This window comes from Symphalangus syndactylus, chromosome 20, assembly GCF_028878055.3.
Source record: "Symphalangus syndactylus isolate Jambi chromosome 20, NHGRI_mSymSyn1-v2.1_pri, whole genome shotgun sequence".
NCBI classification, from domain to species: Eukaryota; Metazoa; Chordata; class Mammalia; order Primates; family Hylobatidae; genus Symphalangus; species Symphalangus syndactylus.
This window is the reverse complement of record NC_072442.2, coordinates 39,999,923-40,017,400: the sequence shown is the minus strand read 5'-3', so window position 1 is coordinate 40,017,400 and position 17,478 is coordinate 39,999,923. Positions and strand designations below refer to the sequence as shown.

Sequence of the window (17,478 nt, the reverse complement as noted above, 5' to 3'; positions counted from 1 at the left end):
CCATTGCACTCCAACCTGGGCAACAGAAAGAGACTCCGTCTCAAAAAAAATAAAAATAAAAAATCAGATTTTGGCAGTCTGGTCACACCAAAAAAAAAAAAAAAAAGGAAACATCATATTTCTTTCTATAAATAGGATGGAGCCATTCCTTAAAATAGTTTTTCTCCCCCTTTCCATTTACTGTACTTGCATCTTCTTTAAAGAACAGAGGGTACGAAAAAAACATACTTTCTCACCCAGAGGGCTGCAATGTATCCATCATTCAAATGACAAATATTGGCCAGGAGTGGTGGTTCATGCCTGTAATCCCAACACTTTGGAAGGCCAAGGCAAGCGGATCACTTGAGTCCAGGAACTCCAGATCAACCTAGGCAACATGATGTAACCCCATTTCTACAAAAAATAAATTAGCCGGGTGTAGTGGCGTGCACCTGTAATCCCAACTAGTCAGGAAGCTGAGGTGGGAGGATCACTTGAGTCTGGGAGGCAGAAGCTACAATAAGCCCAGATCGCACCACTGCACTCCAGCCTGGGGGACAGAGCCAGATCCTGTCTCAAAATAAAATGAAATAAAATTACAATTATCACCTTGAAAGGAATGAAGGCTTGGGAATTAGGCTAGGATGCAAGATCAGTAGCACTTAATTTTATGCTTACAATGAAAAGTTTGTTTCAATAAATGCAATTCACATCCCAAAGAGCACAGGATCACAGTAGAACAAGCAAACTGTAACACAAAGACTGCCATCACATGTCACTGCTAAAGCAAGTGTGTTTGGTGGTACTTGCCTAGTTAGTCCTGTCAAGATATTAAAGAAATACATATATATAGTTTTGAGACAGAGTTTCACTCTGTCACCCAGGCTGGAGTGCAGTGGCATGACCTCGGCTCACTGCAGCCTCCGCCTCCTGAGTTCAAGCGATCCTCCTACCTCAGCCTTCTCAGTAGCTGGGATTACAGGCGCCTGCCACCACGCCTGGCTAATTTTTCTTTTTTTTTTTTTTGAGACGGAGTCTGGCTCTGGTGCCCAGGCTAGAGTGCAGTGGCACGATCTCAGCTCACTGCAAGCTTCACTTGAACCTCCTGGGTTCAAGCAATTCTTCTGCCTCAGCCTCCCGAGTAGCTGGGACTACAGGCACCAGCCACCACGCCCAGCTAATTTTTGTATTTTTAGTAGGGACAGGGCTTTCACCATATCAGGCTGGTCTTCAACTACTGACCTCGTGATTCACCCGCCTTGGCCTCCCAAAGTGCTGGGATTAAAGGCGTGAACCACCGCACCTGGCCACGCCTGGCTAATTTTTGTATTTTTTTAGTAGAGATGGGGTTCCACCATGTTGGCCAGGCTGGTCTTGAACTCCTGGGTTCAAGTGATCTTATCTACCTCGGCTTCCCAGAGTGCTGAAATTACAGGTGTGAGCCACCAAGCCCAGCCTTAAAGAAATATTTTTGTTAATGCCTTAGATTCATGCTTCATAATCATTTCAGTTCTCAATATTCAGAGGACTCATTAAAATTAAAGCTCTTCTCATCATCCCATTGTGAATTATATTCTAATTAGCAAATACTTTACATATTATTCTTTTACTTTGTATAGAATAATTTTTTTTTTTTTTTTTTAAAAAGCAGCCCTTTTCAAAATAATCCTAGTTTGGACCCTGGATCAGGAGAGAAAAAACAAAACCCAGCTATAAAAGACATTTTGTGAGTTATTTTGAATTCCAACTGAAAACAAAAACCAACAATAAAGACATTTTGGGGGCTACTGGGACCATTTGGTTAAATATTATGATTATTGATAGCTTTTTTTTTTTTTGAGATGGAGTCTCGCTCTATCACCCAGACTGGAGTGCAGTGGCAGGATCTCGACTTACTGCAACCTCCGCCTCCCAGGTTCACGCCATTCTCCTGCCTCAGCCTCCCGAGTAGCTGGGACTACAGGCGCCTGCCACCATACCCAGCTAATTTTTTTGTATCTTTAGTAGAGGGGATTTCACCGTGTTAGCCAGGATGGTCTCCATCTCCTGACCTCGTGATCCACCCGCCTTGGCCTCCCAAAGTGCTGGGATTACAGGCGTGAGCCACCGCGCCTGGCCGATAGCATGTTATTTATATAACTATTGATGTTATTAAGTCAATGTTAAATTTTTCAGGGTGATGAAGGTATTGTAATTATATAGAACAACGTTATTATTAGGACAGAGACATTGAAGTATTTAGAAGTGTCATGATATCCACGGTTAAAGCAAATATGGCAATATGCAATCTTGGCTAGCTGCAACCTCCGTATCCTGGGTTCAAGCAATTCTCCTGCCTCAGCCTCTCAAGTAGCTGGGATTACAGGGGCCCACCACCACACCCAGCTAATTTTTGTATTTTTAGTAGAGATGGGGGTTCACCATGTTGGCCAGCCTGGTCTTGAACTCCTGACCTCAGGTGATCCACCTGCCTCAGCCTCCCAAAGTTCTGGGATTACAGGCATGAGCCACTGCATCCAGCCTATTATTCTTTTAATTTTTCTATAGGTATTAATATTTTCAACAAAAATTTAAGGGAAAAACTCTTGATTTTTTAAAATTTTAATCAAAATTAGCATTATCAATAAACTTAGGCTAGAGATAGTGGCTCATGCCTGTAATCCCAGCACTTTGGCAGGCCAAGGCGGGAAAATCACTTGAGGTCAGGAGTTCGAGACCAGCACGGCCAACGTGGTGAAACCCCATCTCTACTAAAAATACAAAAATTAGCCAGGCATGGTGGTGCATGCCTGTAGTCCCAGCTCCTGGGGAGGCTGAGGTGGGAGAATTGCTTGAACCCGGGAGGCAGATGTCGCAGTAAGCCAAGATGACGCCACTGCACTACAGCCTGGGCGACAGAGCAAGACCATGTCTCAAAATAAAAATAAAATAAAATAAATAAAATAAACTTAATGATAAAATGGGTTAACCAGGCCTCAAATTCTAATTCTCTCTTCCCGAGTAATAATGTCATAAATATAGACTTCCCACTGAAAATATCAAAGACATTTCCTGTTCATAAAACCATGAGGGTAGTGTTGACAAAGATTAAAACAGAAAATGCTTTATGTTTAGATCAAGGGGGTTTTTTCCAGTTCACTTACCTATCCATGTCATCATCTCCAGGTAATAAGGGTGGGAGGGGCAGAGGAGGCAACGTTGAAGTTTTCAGGTGTGGAATAGCAGCTGTTACAGATACTTGAGCCTTCACAGAAACCTGTACAGGGGGCTGAGAATTTGCCTGAGAGGACACAGCAGATGTCTTTGAGTGAGTAGAAGGGGGCAAAGTTGAAGTACTGGAAGCAGGAACCTGACTAAATGCTGGCTGAGGAGGCAGAGGTGGTTGCTGTGGAAGAGCTGGTATTGGAGGCAAAGGTGGCAAAGGGGGTGTCTGAGGTGGAGGGGTAGTAGTTGGCAGAGGGGGTGGGGGAGAAGTAATTGTGGGAAGAGGTGGAGGGGTCTCCTTTTCTGATGTTTCTGTCTCCTTTGGAGTAACAATCTCCTCTTTCAGTGCTATGGGTTTAGAGTCTCTTGTTCCCTGTGCTTTCAAATCTTTAACAAGATGCTTCTCGGAGTTCTCATCCAACTTTACTTTCCCTGTATCTGAAGAATTTTTTACCTCTGTGTTTAGATGTATTACATTCACCAGTTCGGTATCTGGGGCAGATTTTTCCAATTTTACACTTCTGGGTAACTTTTTAGACTCCAAACCCGAATCCTTAGCCTCTACTGAACTGTTCTCTTTTCTAGGCAAAAATACAGGTGAACCCTTGGATTCCTTTCCATCCATCTTTGCTGCAGCAGCAGCAGCTGCTCTTTCCTTCTTTTTCCTACTGAGTTCAGCTCCCAGACTGGAATTAAGTGGAAGCCTGACAGGTGAGATACTGGAATGACGACTGCGTGAACTGGATCTCTTCTTTTTACTATGAGAAGATGAATGTCTTGAATATGCAGGACTTCTACTTCTGGACTTCATGGATTTCCTACTGGAAAAATAAAAAGGCAGTTTTAAATGAATAGACTACAGTAGTATATGGAGGAAAACAGATCAACAAAACAGACTATGAAGAACTGTAACTTATCAATCTTAAAATAGATTATGTGCCATCAAAAACAAGGAAAGTCTGAGAAACCAGCCCAATCAAGAGGCACCCCAAGGAGACAGGACTAAATATAAGATGGTATAATGAGTAACATCCTAGAACAGAAAATGGACATTAGGTAGACTAAGTAAATCTAAATAAAGTATGGACTCCAGTTTATAATTATGTATCAATATTGGTTCATTAACTGTAACAACTGTACCACATTAATGTAAGATGTTAACAATAGGGGAAACTGGATGCAGGGATATATGAGACTTCTTTGCACTATCTTCACAATTTTTCTGTAAATCTTAAACTACTCTAAAAAAGTAAAGTTCATTTAAAAAATAGATTAAACTGGCTTTGGGAGGCCAAGGCGGGAGGATCACGAGGTCAGGAGATCGAGACCATCCTGGCTAACATGGTGAAACCCCATCTCTACTAAAAAATACAAAAAATTAGGTGGGTGTGGTGGCAGGCACCTGTAGTCCCAGCTACTCAGGAGGCTGAGGCAGGAGAATGGTATGAACCTGGGAGGTGGAGCTTACAGTGAGCCACTGCACTCCAGCCTGGGCGACAGAGTGACACTACATCTCAAAAAAAAAAAAAAAAAAAAAAAAATTTATTAAACTAAATCCTACATGAAAACATATCTGAATCATATAACAATAAAATTATCTACTACTTATTCATCTGAAAAAAGATGGGTCACTATTTTTTTTCCCACATTGGAAAAGAAACAGCCATACTCACAATGATTACTTTCAGAATTTTGAATTTAATCTTTGATAAAGTAAAAACAGGATAAAGAAGTCATGATCGGCCGGGTGCGGTGGCTCACGCCTGTAATCCCAGCACTATGGGAGGCCAAGATGGGTGGATCGCCTGACGTTGGGAGTTCCAGACTACCCTGACCAACATGGAGAAACCCCGTCTCTACTGAAAATACAAAATTAGCCAGGCGTGGCGGTGGGCGCCTGTAATCCCAGCTACTTGGGAGGCTGAGGCAGGAGAATCGCTTGAACCCAGGAGGCGGAGGTTGTGGTGAGCTGAGATTGCGCCATTGCACCCCAGCCTGGGCAACAACAGCAAAATTCCGTCTCAAAAAAAAAAAAAAAAAAGAAGTCATACTCCATAGTAAAGGTAGGTTATATCTATCAGGAAGTTAAAAGCAATAGGCATGCTTCACCAAAACCTAAATTTGTTAGCTAGAGAGTTAATTGGCAGAGCCAAGAAAAATGTTGTTCCTTGCATCCTCAGTTTATAATAAAGTTGTAAAGTTTAAAATAAAGTACTAAACAAATTCCCAACACATAAGACTTACGATTTACAAAACAAATAAAGTGGAGAAAATGTTTTACCAAAATAACTTCTTAGAACTTTTCAAAAACATGAGGGTTCCTAATATCTTTATTATAAAATGATTTCCAATAGACTTTTTAGAAACTCCTAAAGGTATTATTGCATGTTTGATTAATTTTCTTAAGGAAGGCTTTGGAAATAAAATCTGGGAATCTATGGGGCAGATCATTTTAAGTTGAAACCAAAATGTCATTAATTCTCATGACTTTTTACTAAAGCCTAACCTGCTAAGGGCTCAATGTGTGACAAACAAAAAACCAATAAAAGCCGGGTGCCGTGGCTCACGCCTATAATCCCAGCACTTTGGGAGGCCGAGGCAGCAGATCACGAGGTCAGGCGATCAAGACCATCCTGGCCAACATGGTAAAACCCTGTAACTACTAAAAATACAAAAATTAGCTGGGTGTGGTGGTATATGCTTGTACTCCCAGCTACTTGGGAGGCTGAGGGAGGAGAATCGCTTGAACCCAGGAGGTGGAGGTTGCAGTAAGCCAAGGTTGCAGTGAGCAGAGATCACGCCAGTGCACTCCAGGCTGGCGACAGGGAGAAAATCTGTCTCTAAATAAATAAATAAATATTAAAAGCGCCGGGCACTGTGGCTCACGCCTGTAATCCCAACACTTTGGGAGGCCGAGGCAGGCAGATCACCTGAGTTCGGGAGTTCGAGACCAGCCTGACCAATATGGAGAAACCCTGTCTCTACTAAAAATACAAAATTAGCCGGGCATGGTGGTGCATGCCTATAATCCCAGCTACTCGGGAGGCTGAGGCAGGAGAACCGCTTAAACCTGGAAGGCAGAGGTTGTGGTAAGCTGAGATTGTGGCATTGCACTCCAGCCTGGGCAACAAGAGTGAAACTCCGTCTCAAAAAAATAAATAAATAAAATAAAAACATTAAAAGCATAATTGGACAAAACCAAATTTTCCCAGTAGTCTAAAACAAATTGCTTCCATTCTAGATCATATATTCCTTTATCTTTGATCAGGGAGATATGGTAAGACTGACATATAGTAAGACTGACAAGAACCAAAATATTTCAAAACAACACATATGTGTAAGGGAAACAACTTGCATAATGGCAGCGATGATTTTCTTTTACCTATACTGCTTTTTGCAAGTTTGCTTCCAAAAGTTAGTTAAAATATAAAATTATTATTGGAAGCTGGGCACGGTGGCTCACGCCTGTAATCCCAGCATTTTGGGAGGCCGAGGCGGGCGGATCACGAGGTCAGGAGATCAAGACCACGGTGAAACCCCGTCTCTACTAAAAATACAAAAAATTAGCCGGGCGTGGTGGCGGGCGCCTGTAGTCCCAACTACTCGGAGAGGCTGAGGCAGGAGAATGGCGTGAACCTGGGAGGCGGAGCTTGCAGTGAGCCGAGACTGCGCCACTGCACTCCAGCCTGGGCGACAGAGCGAGACTCCGTCTCAAAAAAAAAAAAAAAGAGTTTGAGACCAGCCACAGCTGGGTGCGGTGGCTCACGCCTGTGATCCCAGCACTTTGGGAGGCCGAGGCGGGTGGATCCCCTGAGGTCAGGAGTTCAAGACCAGCCTGACCAATATGGTAAAACCCCATCTCTACTAAAATGAGAAAAATTAGCCGGGTGTGGTGGCATGCGCCTGTAGTCCCAGCTACTTCGGAGGGTGAGGCAGGAGAGTCGCTTGAACCTGGAAGGCAGAGGTTGCAGTGAGCCAAGATCACACCACTGCACTCTAGCCTGGGTGACAGAGTGAAAGTTCATCTCAAAAAAAAAAAAAAAAAAAAGGCCAGGCGCGGTGGCTCACGCTTGTAATCCCAGCACTTTGGGAGGCCGAGGCGGGCGGATCACGAGGTCAGGAGATCGAGACCACGGTGAAACCCCGTCTCTACTAAAAATACAAAAAATTAGCCGGGCGTGGTGGCGGGCACCTGTAGTCCCAGCTACTCGGAGAGGCTGAGGCAGGAGAATGGCCTGAACCTGGGAGGCGGGGCTTGCAGTGAGCCGAGATTGCGCCACTGCACTCCAGCCTGAGTGACAGAGCGAGACTCCGTCTCAAAAAAAAAAAAAAAAAAAAAATAGAGTTTGAGACCAGCCTGATCAATACGGTGAAACCCCAGCTCTACTAAAAATACAAAAAAATTAGCCGGGCATGGTGGTGTGCGCTTGTAATACCAGCTGCCCGGGAGGCTGAGGCAGGAGAATTGCTTGAACCCAGGAGGCAGAGGTTGCAGTAAGCCAAGATCACGCCACTGCACTCCAGCTTGGGCGACAGAGAGACATTCCGTCTCAAAAAAAAAAACTAAAACTAAAAATATGGTTGGCATCAATAGAACTAAAAAACAACAACACAAACATGAACATGAGAATATAAAATACTGAAAGGTACTGATATTGACCAAATATCCACTTACCCTTAAGAAAACTAATATTCCTTCCGTACATATTTGGCTGAAACAAGAGGTTTTCTCTGCTTGAAATACAGCTAAGTAACATCTCTATCCCAGGGAAAACGTGTAAAACCCAAAACACTAATGCTAGCTAGCTACCGAGTACTACTGTTTTAGTCAGCATGACCAAATCTTCCTAAGGAAGTCTGCTAGAAACCCTTCAATTTCTCACAGAAGCCTACTGTTAATAGATTTGGATGGCCATATACTTGTGGTATTTTTCTTTTCTTTTCTTTTCTTTTTTTTTTTGTGAGATGGAGTCTTGCTCTGTCGTCCAGGCTGGAGTGCAGTGGTGCAATCTAGGCTCACTGCAAGCTCCGCCTCCTGGGTTCACGCCATTCTCCTGCCTCAGCCTCCCGAGTAGCTGGGGCTACAGGTACCTGCCACCACGACCGGCTAATTTTTTTGCATTTTTAGTAGAGACAGGGTTTCACCATGTTAGCCAGGATGGTCTCAATCTCCTGACCTCGTGATCTGCCCACCTCAGCCTCCCAAAATGCCGGGATAACAGGCGTGAGCCACCGCGCCCGGCCTACTTGTGGCATTTTTAGTGATACAAATGCTACATTTAAGTTCCAGGTTCACTCTTCTAGAGAAAAGCAGAGGAGTAGACAACAAATAGGTAAACATAGCCAGCAATAAGCAATGTGTCTTCAAGAAATGTCTTCAAAAACAAATGTATTTCCCCCCCACTCACCGAATTAAGTTAGGTTCCACTCAACTATTAATCAGTGCTAATCTGGCGGATGCAAAGTCACTGCATTTGTGCAAAAGCATTTTCAGTCTTTTAAAATGATGTTGTTTGGCTGGGCGCAGTGGCTCATGCCTGTAATCCCAGCGCTTTGGGAGGCTGAGGCAGGCAGATCAAAAGGTCTTGAGATCAAGACCATCCTGGCCAACATGGTGAAACCCCGTCTCTACTAAAAATACAAAAATTAGCTGGGCATGGTGGCACATGCCTGTAGTGCCAGCTACTTGGGAGGCTGAGGCAGGAGAATCGCTTGAACCCGGGAAGCGGAGGTTGCAGTGAGCCGAGATCGCACCACTGCACTCCTGCCTGGCGACAGAGACTCTATCTCAAATTAAAAAAATAAAATAAAATAAAATAAAATAAAATAAAATAAAATAAAATAAAATAAAATAAAATGTTGCTTATTTCATTTTGACTGTCTCCCAAGGAAAAGAACACAGAGAATATCATAGAAGGGATCTGTATGTTCCTCTGACGCTACAAAATTTTTGTACTGTTTAGAATTTCAATCAATGAAGAAAAACATGTAATGCACACATACAAACATATAATCCTCTCTATAAGCCAACTAAAAGCGTGCATGTGTCTCTGGGAATATTATACAATGTTTATATTTGCATGCTGTGCTACCATATTGTGTCTCTAATTTTTTCTAAACTTATTTTTACCATTACTGACTAAATTATGTGAGTAAAGATTCCTCTGCTTTTTTTTTTTTTTTTTTTTTAGATGGAGTTTCACTCTTGTTGCCCGGGATGGAGCGCAATTATTGCAATCACGGCTCATCTCAACTTCCTCCTCCTGGGTTCAAGCAATTCTCCTGCCTCAGCCTCCCAAGTAGCTGGGATTACAGGCATGTGCCACCACGCCCAGCTAATTTTGTATTTTTAGTAGAGAAAGGGTTTCTCCAAGTTGGTCAGGCTGGTCTCGAACTCCCGACCTCAGGTGATCCGCCCGCCTCAGCCTCCTAAAGTGCTGAGATTACAGGCGTGAGCCACTGCGCCTGGCCTTTTTTTTTTTTTTTTTTTTTGAGACACAGTCTCGTTCTGTCGCCCAGGCTGGAGTGCAGTGGCATGACTTTGGCTCACTTCAACCTCTGCCTCCCGGGTTCCAGCGATTCTCCTGCCTCAGCCTCCTGAGTAGCTGGGATTATAGGCACATGCCACCATGCCTGGCTAATTTTTGTATTTTAGTAAGAACAGGGTTTCACCACGTTGGCCAGGCTGGTCTCAAACTCCTTACCTCAGGTGATCTGCCCGCCTTGGCCTCCCAAAGTGCTTGGGATTATAGGCATGAGCCACCATGCCCAGCCTCCTCTACTCTCTTAAGAGAACATGAGATATGCTGTTTTATCTAAGAATCCAAAAGGAATTACCAGAAAGAAGCACTTCTTACTGAAACTCCTTTTAGTGTTTTAGTCTTAGCACACTCTTCTCTATTCCCATACCCTAAACAGTTAACAATTTTTACAGCCTTAATGAACTACTCTATCAAGAAACAAATATTCTAAGAATACTTTTTAGACTTCCTTAAAACTAAGCAGCGTGAGCTGAGAGCATTGGCTCACGCCTGTAATCCCAGCACTTTAGGAGGCCAAGGCTGACGGATCACCTGAGGTCAGGAGTTGGAGACCAACCTGGCCAACATGGTAAAGCTCTGTCTCTACTAAAAAAATACAAAAATTAGCCAGATGTGATGGTGGGCGCCTGTAATCCCAGCTACTCTCAGGAGGCTGAGGCAGGGGAATAGCTTGAACCCGAGAGGCAGAGGTTGCAGTGAACCGAGATCGCGCCACTGCACTCCAGCCCGGGCGACAGAACAAGACTCTGTCTCAAAAAAAGCCAAAAAACAAACAAAAAAACTAAGCAGCTTTACAAATGCTACATTTAAGACTTAGGCATTTTACTGTATATAAATTTTACTCCTCACCCCTCCAAAAAAAAAGGGTAATCCAGCTAATGGTAAACATGTTAAAGTGTTTAGAATGAAGTATACTGATGTCTGCAACTTACTTTGAGATAAATGAAAACAAAAGATAGATTTATGGACAGGTAGATAGATTACAAAACATACAGCTTTTTTTTTTTAAGATGGAGTCTTATTCTGTCTCTGTCACCTAGGCTGGAGCGCAATGGCACGATCTCAGCTCACTGCAACCGCTGCCTCCCCGGTTCAACTGATTCTCCTGCCTCAGCCTTCTGAGTAGCTGGGACTACAGGCGCACGCCACCACACCCGACTAATTTTATATTTTCAGTAGAGACAGCGTTTCACCATATTGGCCAGGCTGGTCTCAAGCTCCCTACCTCGTGATCCACCCGCCTCGGCCTCCCAAAGTGCTGACATTACAGGTGTGAGCCACTCCTCCCAGCCCAATTTTTTTTTTTTTTTGAGACAGGGTCTCACTCTGTTGCTCAGGCTGGAGTGCAGTGATGTGATCACAGCTCACTGCAGCCTTGACTTCCTAGGCTCAAGCAATCCTCCCACCTCAGCCTCCCAGGCAGTGGGGACTACAGATGTGCACCACCACGACCAGCTAATTTTTTTTTTTTCTGTAGAGAACGGGGACTCACTATGTTACCCAGGCTGGATACAGCAAATATTTATTGTAGAATCTAGGTGTTACATATATGGGTGTTCACTACAATTCTTTCAACGTTTCTATGCTGGAAAATTTTTTATAATGAAATGGAGAAGGAAACATTAAGAACTCCAACCCTTGACAGCTAGGAACACTCTGCAGCTTGATGTACTCACACCATTTATGAATTGTAACTTTAAGTCAGCAAAAATTACACTGAAATACAAAAGCCATGCATGAGCCAGGCGTGGTGGCTCATGCCTGTAATCCCAGCACTTTGGGAGGCAGGAGGATTTCTTGAGCTCAGGAGTTCACGACCATCCTGGGCAACAGGGCAAAACCCAGTCTCTACAAAAAAGGAAAAAAAGAAAAAAAAAAATTAGCCAGGCGTGGTGGCATGAACCTGTAATCCCAGCTACTCAGGAGGCTGAGGTGGGCGGATTGCTTGAGCCTGGGAGGTCAAGGCTGCAGCGAGCCAAGATGATGCCACTACACTCCAGCCTAGGCAACAGGGCAAGATCCTGTCTTTCAAAGAAAAAAAAAGTCATGCATGAATTTTTTTCAAATTAGCACAATTTCTCTACTAGTGTTCAACATCCTCACTCATAATTTACTGAGTGATATTATGTACAAGGCACTGTGCTATGCACTTCAAATTGACTAATTTAATCATCACAACCCTTAAAAGTAGGTATTTATTATTCCCATTTTACACCTGAAGCAACTCAGGCAAGGATAAATTAACTCATTTGCTAAAGGTCACAAAGCAACATTAGGATTCCACAAAGGTCTAACTAAAGCCCACAGTCTGTTTTTGTGAACAGAGGTGAGGCCACAAAGGAGGTACATCTCATTACCTAGGAACAAGAACACAGTTTTCCAAATAATTCACTCTAACAACAAAATTTCAAACTAGCATGCCTTTCTTGCAAAAATATAAAGAAGGCATTACTACCATGTGTTTTAGAGAAAGATTTTGAAAATTGTCAGCGGTCACAAGGTAGGTCAGTGATGATGCTGTAAAGAAAACCAAATTGTCCTTGGAACCAATTTCTGCTAGGTTATACCACTAAAAGGATAACAGACTAATCAGCTGAATTTCCACTAAACATCACTTAAAAGACAGGACTCTTTTGTAAATTATTAAAACAGTGCCAAGTAGGAAATGAATAAATGTACAGGTTTGGGGACTCAGTGGACAACACAAATAGGATAAACTAGGCAAGTAACTTCAATACAAATTTCTTAAGTCTTCATCCAGGTCCCATAGAGTCTAAAGCACAAATACCAATGTGATTTTTAAAAATTTAAAACTAAGCAACAGAAATAGCTAGACATGCTCTGGGAACTAGTATCAACTCCAACCACTCGCTAAGCAGAAGCCTTTGACGTTTCTCACTCAGAAGCTTACAACTGAAGACCCCACTGGAAGTACCTACCTTTAGTGGTTTGAGGCCTACGTACTCTTCACTTCTCGAATTCTGGGTTAAGGGGAGACAGATTCACACACTGGAATGACTAGCCAACAGGAAAGTGTTCTAGTCAATGATGAACACTGCGGGCTTCCACACAATGTTAACACGCTGAATGCCAATTCCTCGCAACCCACCCTAAATAAGGACTGTTAGACAAACAGCTCACCTGGGGAGTGGACTCCGACTCAGAGACCGCTTGCTCAGGAAAGGGCTGCTGGACCGCCTTCGACCATAGGGACTGGGCGATCGCCCGCTGTAAGAGCCACTCCTTTCGTAGCTGGACGACCGTCTCCTGCTATAGGGACTGACAGATCTCTGTCGCCTACTGTAGGGGCTCGGTGACCGGGTGCTGGACTGGTAGGCCGAAGGCTCCTTGTAAGGGGGACTGATCGACTGCCTTCTGGAGGTACTTCCAGGACTTTTTTTGTAGGAGTCATAATTGCTCGAGGTATGAGATCGTGGGGGACTAAGGTCATAATCTTGGCCATAAGAAGCTCCCGAGGGGCTATCATCTTGTTTGGAGCTGTCAGACCACTTCCTGTGGGGGCTCCTGGATCTCCGTTTTGGGCTGTCCACTGTTTTGTAACTTTTGGGTGTTTCCCTTTTTCGATGACTTTTACTCCGGTCTTTGTGCCCAGACTTCAGCTCCCGTTCTTTCCTGGTCTTCTCCTTGTGGAGCTTGGATGACCTGGATTCCTTGCTGCTGCTTTTGGCTACCTGCGCCTTCCCATAGTCATCAGTCTCTTCATTCGAACGCTTTGAACTTCCCGATATCCGGTCCTTCATCGATCCCGACTTGCTGGAGACTTCTTGGCTTTTTTCTTTTTCGGTCTGTTTAGCTTTTAGTAAGTCCCGGGAACGCCTGTGCTGGTGGTGACGATGTTTGTGCAGGCGGTCGCTCCGATCTGATCCACGACGTTCGTCGTTCTCCCTTCGGTCTAGTTTGAAGGCCATGTCATCGGAGAAGGTGTCGGAATCAGAGCTAATATCATCATACTCCACCAAAGGTTTGATAACTGTCCCCAGGGATGCTGCTTCGGGGGTCACCAACCCCATGTCTTTGGAGTGTTTGGACTTATGCCGCTTGTGCTTCGATACCAAGCGGTGACGCTCTCTGCTGTTAGAGCTGCCGCCTCCCGATGACGGCTGCAAAGTTCCAGAAGCTCCTCCACTCCCGTCCTTCTTGCCCCCATGTCTCTCTGAATTGGGCATTCCCTTTCCCCTGACCTGAAGAAGGGAAAAAAGTTCCCCAGCACTCCAAAAAGCAACCCCCACCCACCCCCCCAACCCCAACTCCACGCCCACCAAAGCGCCCCGGGAAGGGGGTGGCGAGGGCAGGGACGGTAGCCCAGGCTCCTCCTCCCTCCCGACGCCTCAGCACCCTTCTACATGAGGTGGGGGGTGAAGGAGCGAGGGAAGAAATGAGAGTTCCTCGGCAGTGAAGTTGCGAGACAACAGGGAGCTGCTCAAGTCTGTTTCCTTTTCTCCCCCCGCCGAGCCAGTCCTCAGGCCCGGGCGCCCGGGAGGTCGAGGAAGTGAGAAGCCGACGGCCCGGGGCTATGGGGCCGACTCCAGCTCTGGGGCCCTGCGAGGACTACGCGGGCCCTTCCCCTACCCGGTAGCCCGGCTCACGGCGGCTTCCTGTCGCCGGGGTGCCGCGGCCTAGGTGCCTCACTCCCCCTTTGTCCCTCGCTCCTGACGGAGCCCCTTTTCTTGCCTCCGTTTCACCTCCACACCACACACACACTCTCTCTCCCTCACACAGACTCAGTCACACACTGGATTAAACCGAAACGGCCCTTGGAGAAGGGGGGAGGGGCAATCCCAGAAATCGTCGCGAGAGTCCAGTAGCCTCTCGCGATGTTTCGTGCTTCGCTTTCACCTCATTCCCCTGCTTATCAAACAACGCGAGATCAGGTCCCAAACTAGAAACGCGTTTCACCTGAGTCTCGCGATGAACTCCCGGAGCTCCCCGTTTGAGCAAAGCTTTATTGCAACGGAACAAACCGAGTTTTTTTTTTTTTTAACCAAAACTTTATCGGTAACTGATTAAACAAACACTCCCAGGCTCCGTGACAAACTAATTTTAACATCCTTTTTAACAAATCTTTTAACTACCAGGATGACTTTTTTTTGTTTTTTGTTTTCTTTTGAGACGGAGTCTCGCTCTGTCGCCCAGCCTAGAGTGTTAGTGGCGCGATCTCGGTTCACTGCAACCTCCACCTCCCGGGTTCAAGCGATTCTCCTGCCTCAGCCTCCCGAGTAGCTGGGATTACAGGAGCCCGCCACTACGCCCGGCTAACTTTTGTGTTTTTAGTAGAGACAGGGTTTCACCATGTTGGCCAGGCTGGTCTCGACCTCCTGACCTCAAGTGATCCTCCCGCCTCGGCCTCCCAAAGTACTAGGATTACAGGCGCGAACCGCCGCGCCGGGCGGTTTTTTTGTTTGTTTGAGACAAGGTCTCTCTGTTGCCCAGACTGGAGTGCAGTGGCACGATCTCGGCTCACTGCAGCCTCCACCTCCTGGGCTCAAGCAATCCTCCCACCTCAGCCTGCCCAGTACTTGGAACTATAGAGTCGCGCCACCACGCCATGCTAATTTGTTTCTATTTTTCGTAGTGATGGGGTTTCGCGCGCCATTTTGCCCAGGCTAGTCTCGAACTCCTAGACTCAAGCGATCCGCGATCCTTCGTCTTGAACTCCTACAATGAAGCAATCTGCCCACCTGGTCCTCCCAAAGTGCTGGGATTACAGGCTTGAGCCACCGCTCCCGGTTGAGATTATTATTATTATTATTATTATTATTTTTTTTTTTTTTTTTTTTTTTTTGAGACGGAGTCTCGCTCTGTCGCCCAGGCTGGAGTGCAGTGGCGCAATCTCGGCTCACTGCAAGCTCCGCCTCCCGGGTTCACGCCATTCTCCTGCCTCAGCCTCTCTGAGTAGCTGGGACTACAGGCGCCCGCCACCACGCCCGGTTAACTTTTTGTATTTTTTAGTAGAGACGGGGTTTCACCGTGGTCTCGAGCTCCTGACCTCGTGATCCGCCCGCCTCGGCCTCCCAAAGTGCTGGGATTACAAGCGTGAGCCACCGCGCCCGGCGAGATTATTTTTTACAGAGCAAAAGACAAATGTCGGGACATTTCAACCCAAGTCCCTGAGTGTTTTACCAGTGCTTCCCACATATAGGGTGTGTGCTACGTGCCAAGCATTTTACATACATTATCTCTAATTTTCAAAATTATCCTGCAAAACATGAGATTTTCATCCCTGTTTTATACTAAAGGAATCCCAGCCTCAGGGAAGTTGAATCATTTGGTCCAAGTGCTACAGTCAACATTCAAATTCATGTCTTTCTGAGACTAAAACACAAGCTCTTCCATCCTATGGCGCTGTCTCCTCACCAATCTTTGCTTCAAATCTCAGAATTTAAAAGCTCATCCCATCTTGAGATCCTCCCATGGCTGTTATTGGATAATTTAGCCTTTCATCCTCATACAAAAGATTATAACATGAACAAGAAAAGCATAGTATTAATTAACAAGAAAATAACACTATCTTACACTGGCCCCTCATTTATTAAAAACTTTCGCGTACCTTAAGTCATTCTATCTTCACAACAGTCCTCTGAAATAGGTTGTATAAGTGAGAAAACTAAGGCGTGGAGAAGTGAAGGGGCTTGTCCAAAACGGAGACGTTCAGCTGGTAAATTCAGGACTAGAAAACATTCTGAATTAAGGTAGTCTCAATTCTCAAAAATCACTCTCTGTAATCGTTCCTTTTGCTCACAGGGCTGTCCAAAACATTTTTTTTTTTTTTTTTTTTGCCTAATTTTGTGAGCGTGTGTGTGTGTGTGTGTGTGTGTGTGTGTGTGTGTGTGTGTGAAGGGTCTTGCTCTGTCTCCCAGGCTGGAGTGCAGTGGCACAATTATAACTCACTGTAGCCTTCACCTCATGGGCTCAGGTGATCCTCCCACCTCAGTCTCCTGAGTATCTGAGACTACAGGCGCAGGCCACCAGCCCAGCTAATTTTTATTTTTATTTTTTGGTAGAGATGGAGGGCTCGCTATGTTGCTCAGTCTGACCTCAGACGCCTGGGCTCAAGCAATCCATCCACTTTGGCTCCCAAAGCGTTAGGATTACAGGCGTGAGCCACCACGCCCGCCATCCCTAAATGATTGAGTCCATAAATATTGGTTCTAAAATAAAAAGATCAGGCCAGGCACAGTGGCTCACTCCTGTAATCCCAGCACTTTGGGAGGCCAAGGCGGGCAGATCACAAGTTCAAGAGATGGAGACGATCCCGGCCAACATGGTGAAACCCCGTCTCTACTAAAAACACAAAAATTAGCTGGGCTTGGTGGCGCACGCCTGCAGTCCCAGCTACTGGTGAGGCTGAGGCAGAGGTTGAACCCGGGAGGCAGAGGTTGCAGCGAGCCGAGATCGCGCCACTGCACTCCAGCCTGGCAACAGAGCAAGACTCCATCTCAAAATAAATAAATAAATAAATAATAAAAAAATTAAAAAAAATAAAAAGACCAAGTTTTCCACAACAACTTTTTGATCTTCTATGGAAGTAAAATTAATGCTATCAAGAAAAAAAAAGTGGCTAGGAGCGGTGGCTCATGCCTGTAATCCCAGCACTTTGGGAGGCCAAGAGGGGAGGATCATTTGAGGTCAGGAGTAAGACCAGCCTGGCCAATGCGGTGAAATCCTGTCTCTACTAAAAATACAAAAATAGGCCGGGCACGGTGGCTCACTCCTGTAATCCCAGCACTTTGGG

General features: G+C 45.3%; 1 protein-coding gene across 23 annotated transcripts in view; it reads right to left on the bottom strand.

Annotated features, from left to right (window-relative positions):
• CDK12 (cyclin dependent kinase 12) overlaps window positions 1–14,585 on the bottom strand; it is a 110,318-nt gene extending 95,733 nt beyond the window's left edge. For 15 of the 23 annotated variants that reach the window (XM_063628859.1, XM_063628861.1, XM_063628864.1 and 12 more), the window contains exons 1-2: window positions 12,867–14,553; window positions 3,123–4,004 (exon numbers count right to left, since the gene is read on the bottom strand). In XM_063628859.1, the coding sequence (XP_063484929.1) occupies window positions 3,123–4,004; window positions 12,867–13,912 (1,928 nt within the window). In that variant the 5' untranslated portion in view covers window positions 13,913–14,553. Of the gene's footprint in view, window positions 1–3,122; window positions 4,005–12,866 lie in introns of all 23 variants that reach the window. The other 8 variants (XM_063628874.1, XM_063628875.1, XM_063628873.1 and 5 more) reach the window with 5 other exon arrangements.
• Window positions 14,586–17,478: the final 2,893 nt, after the last annotated feature.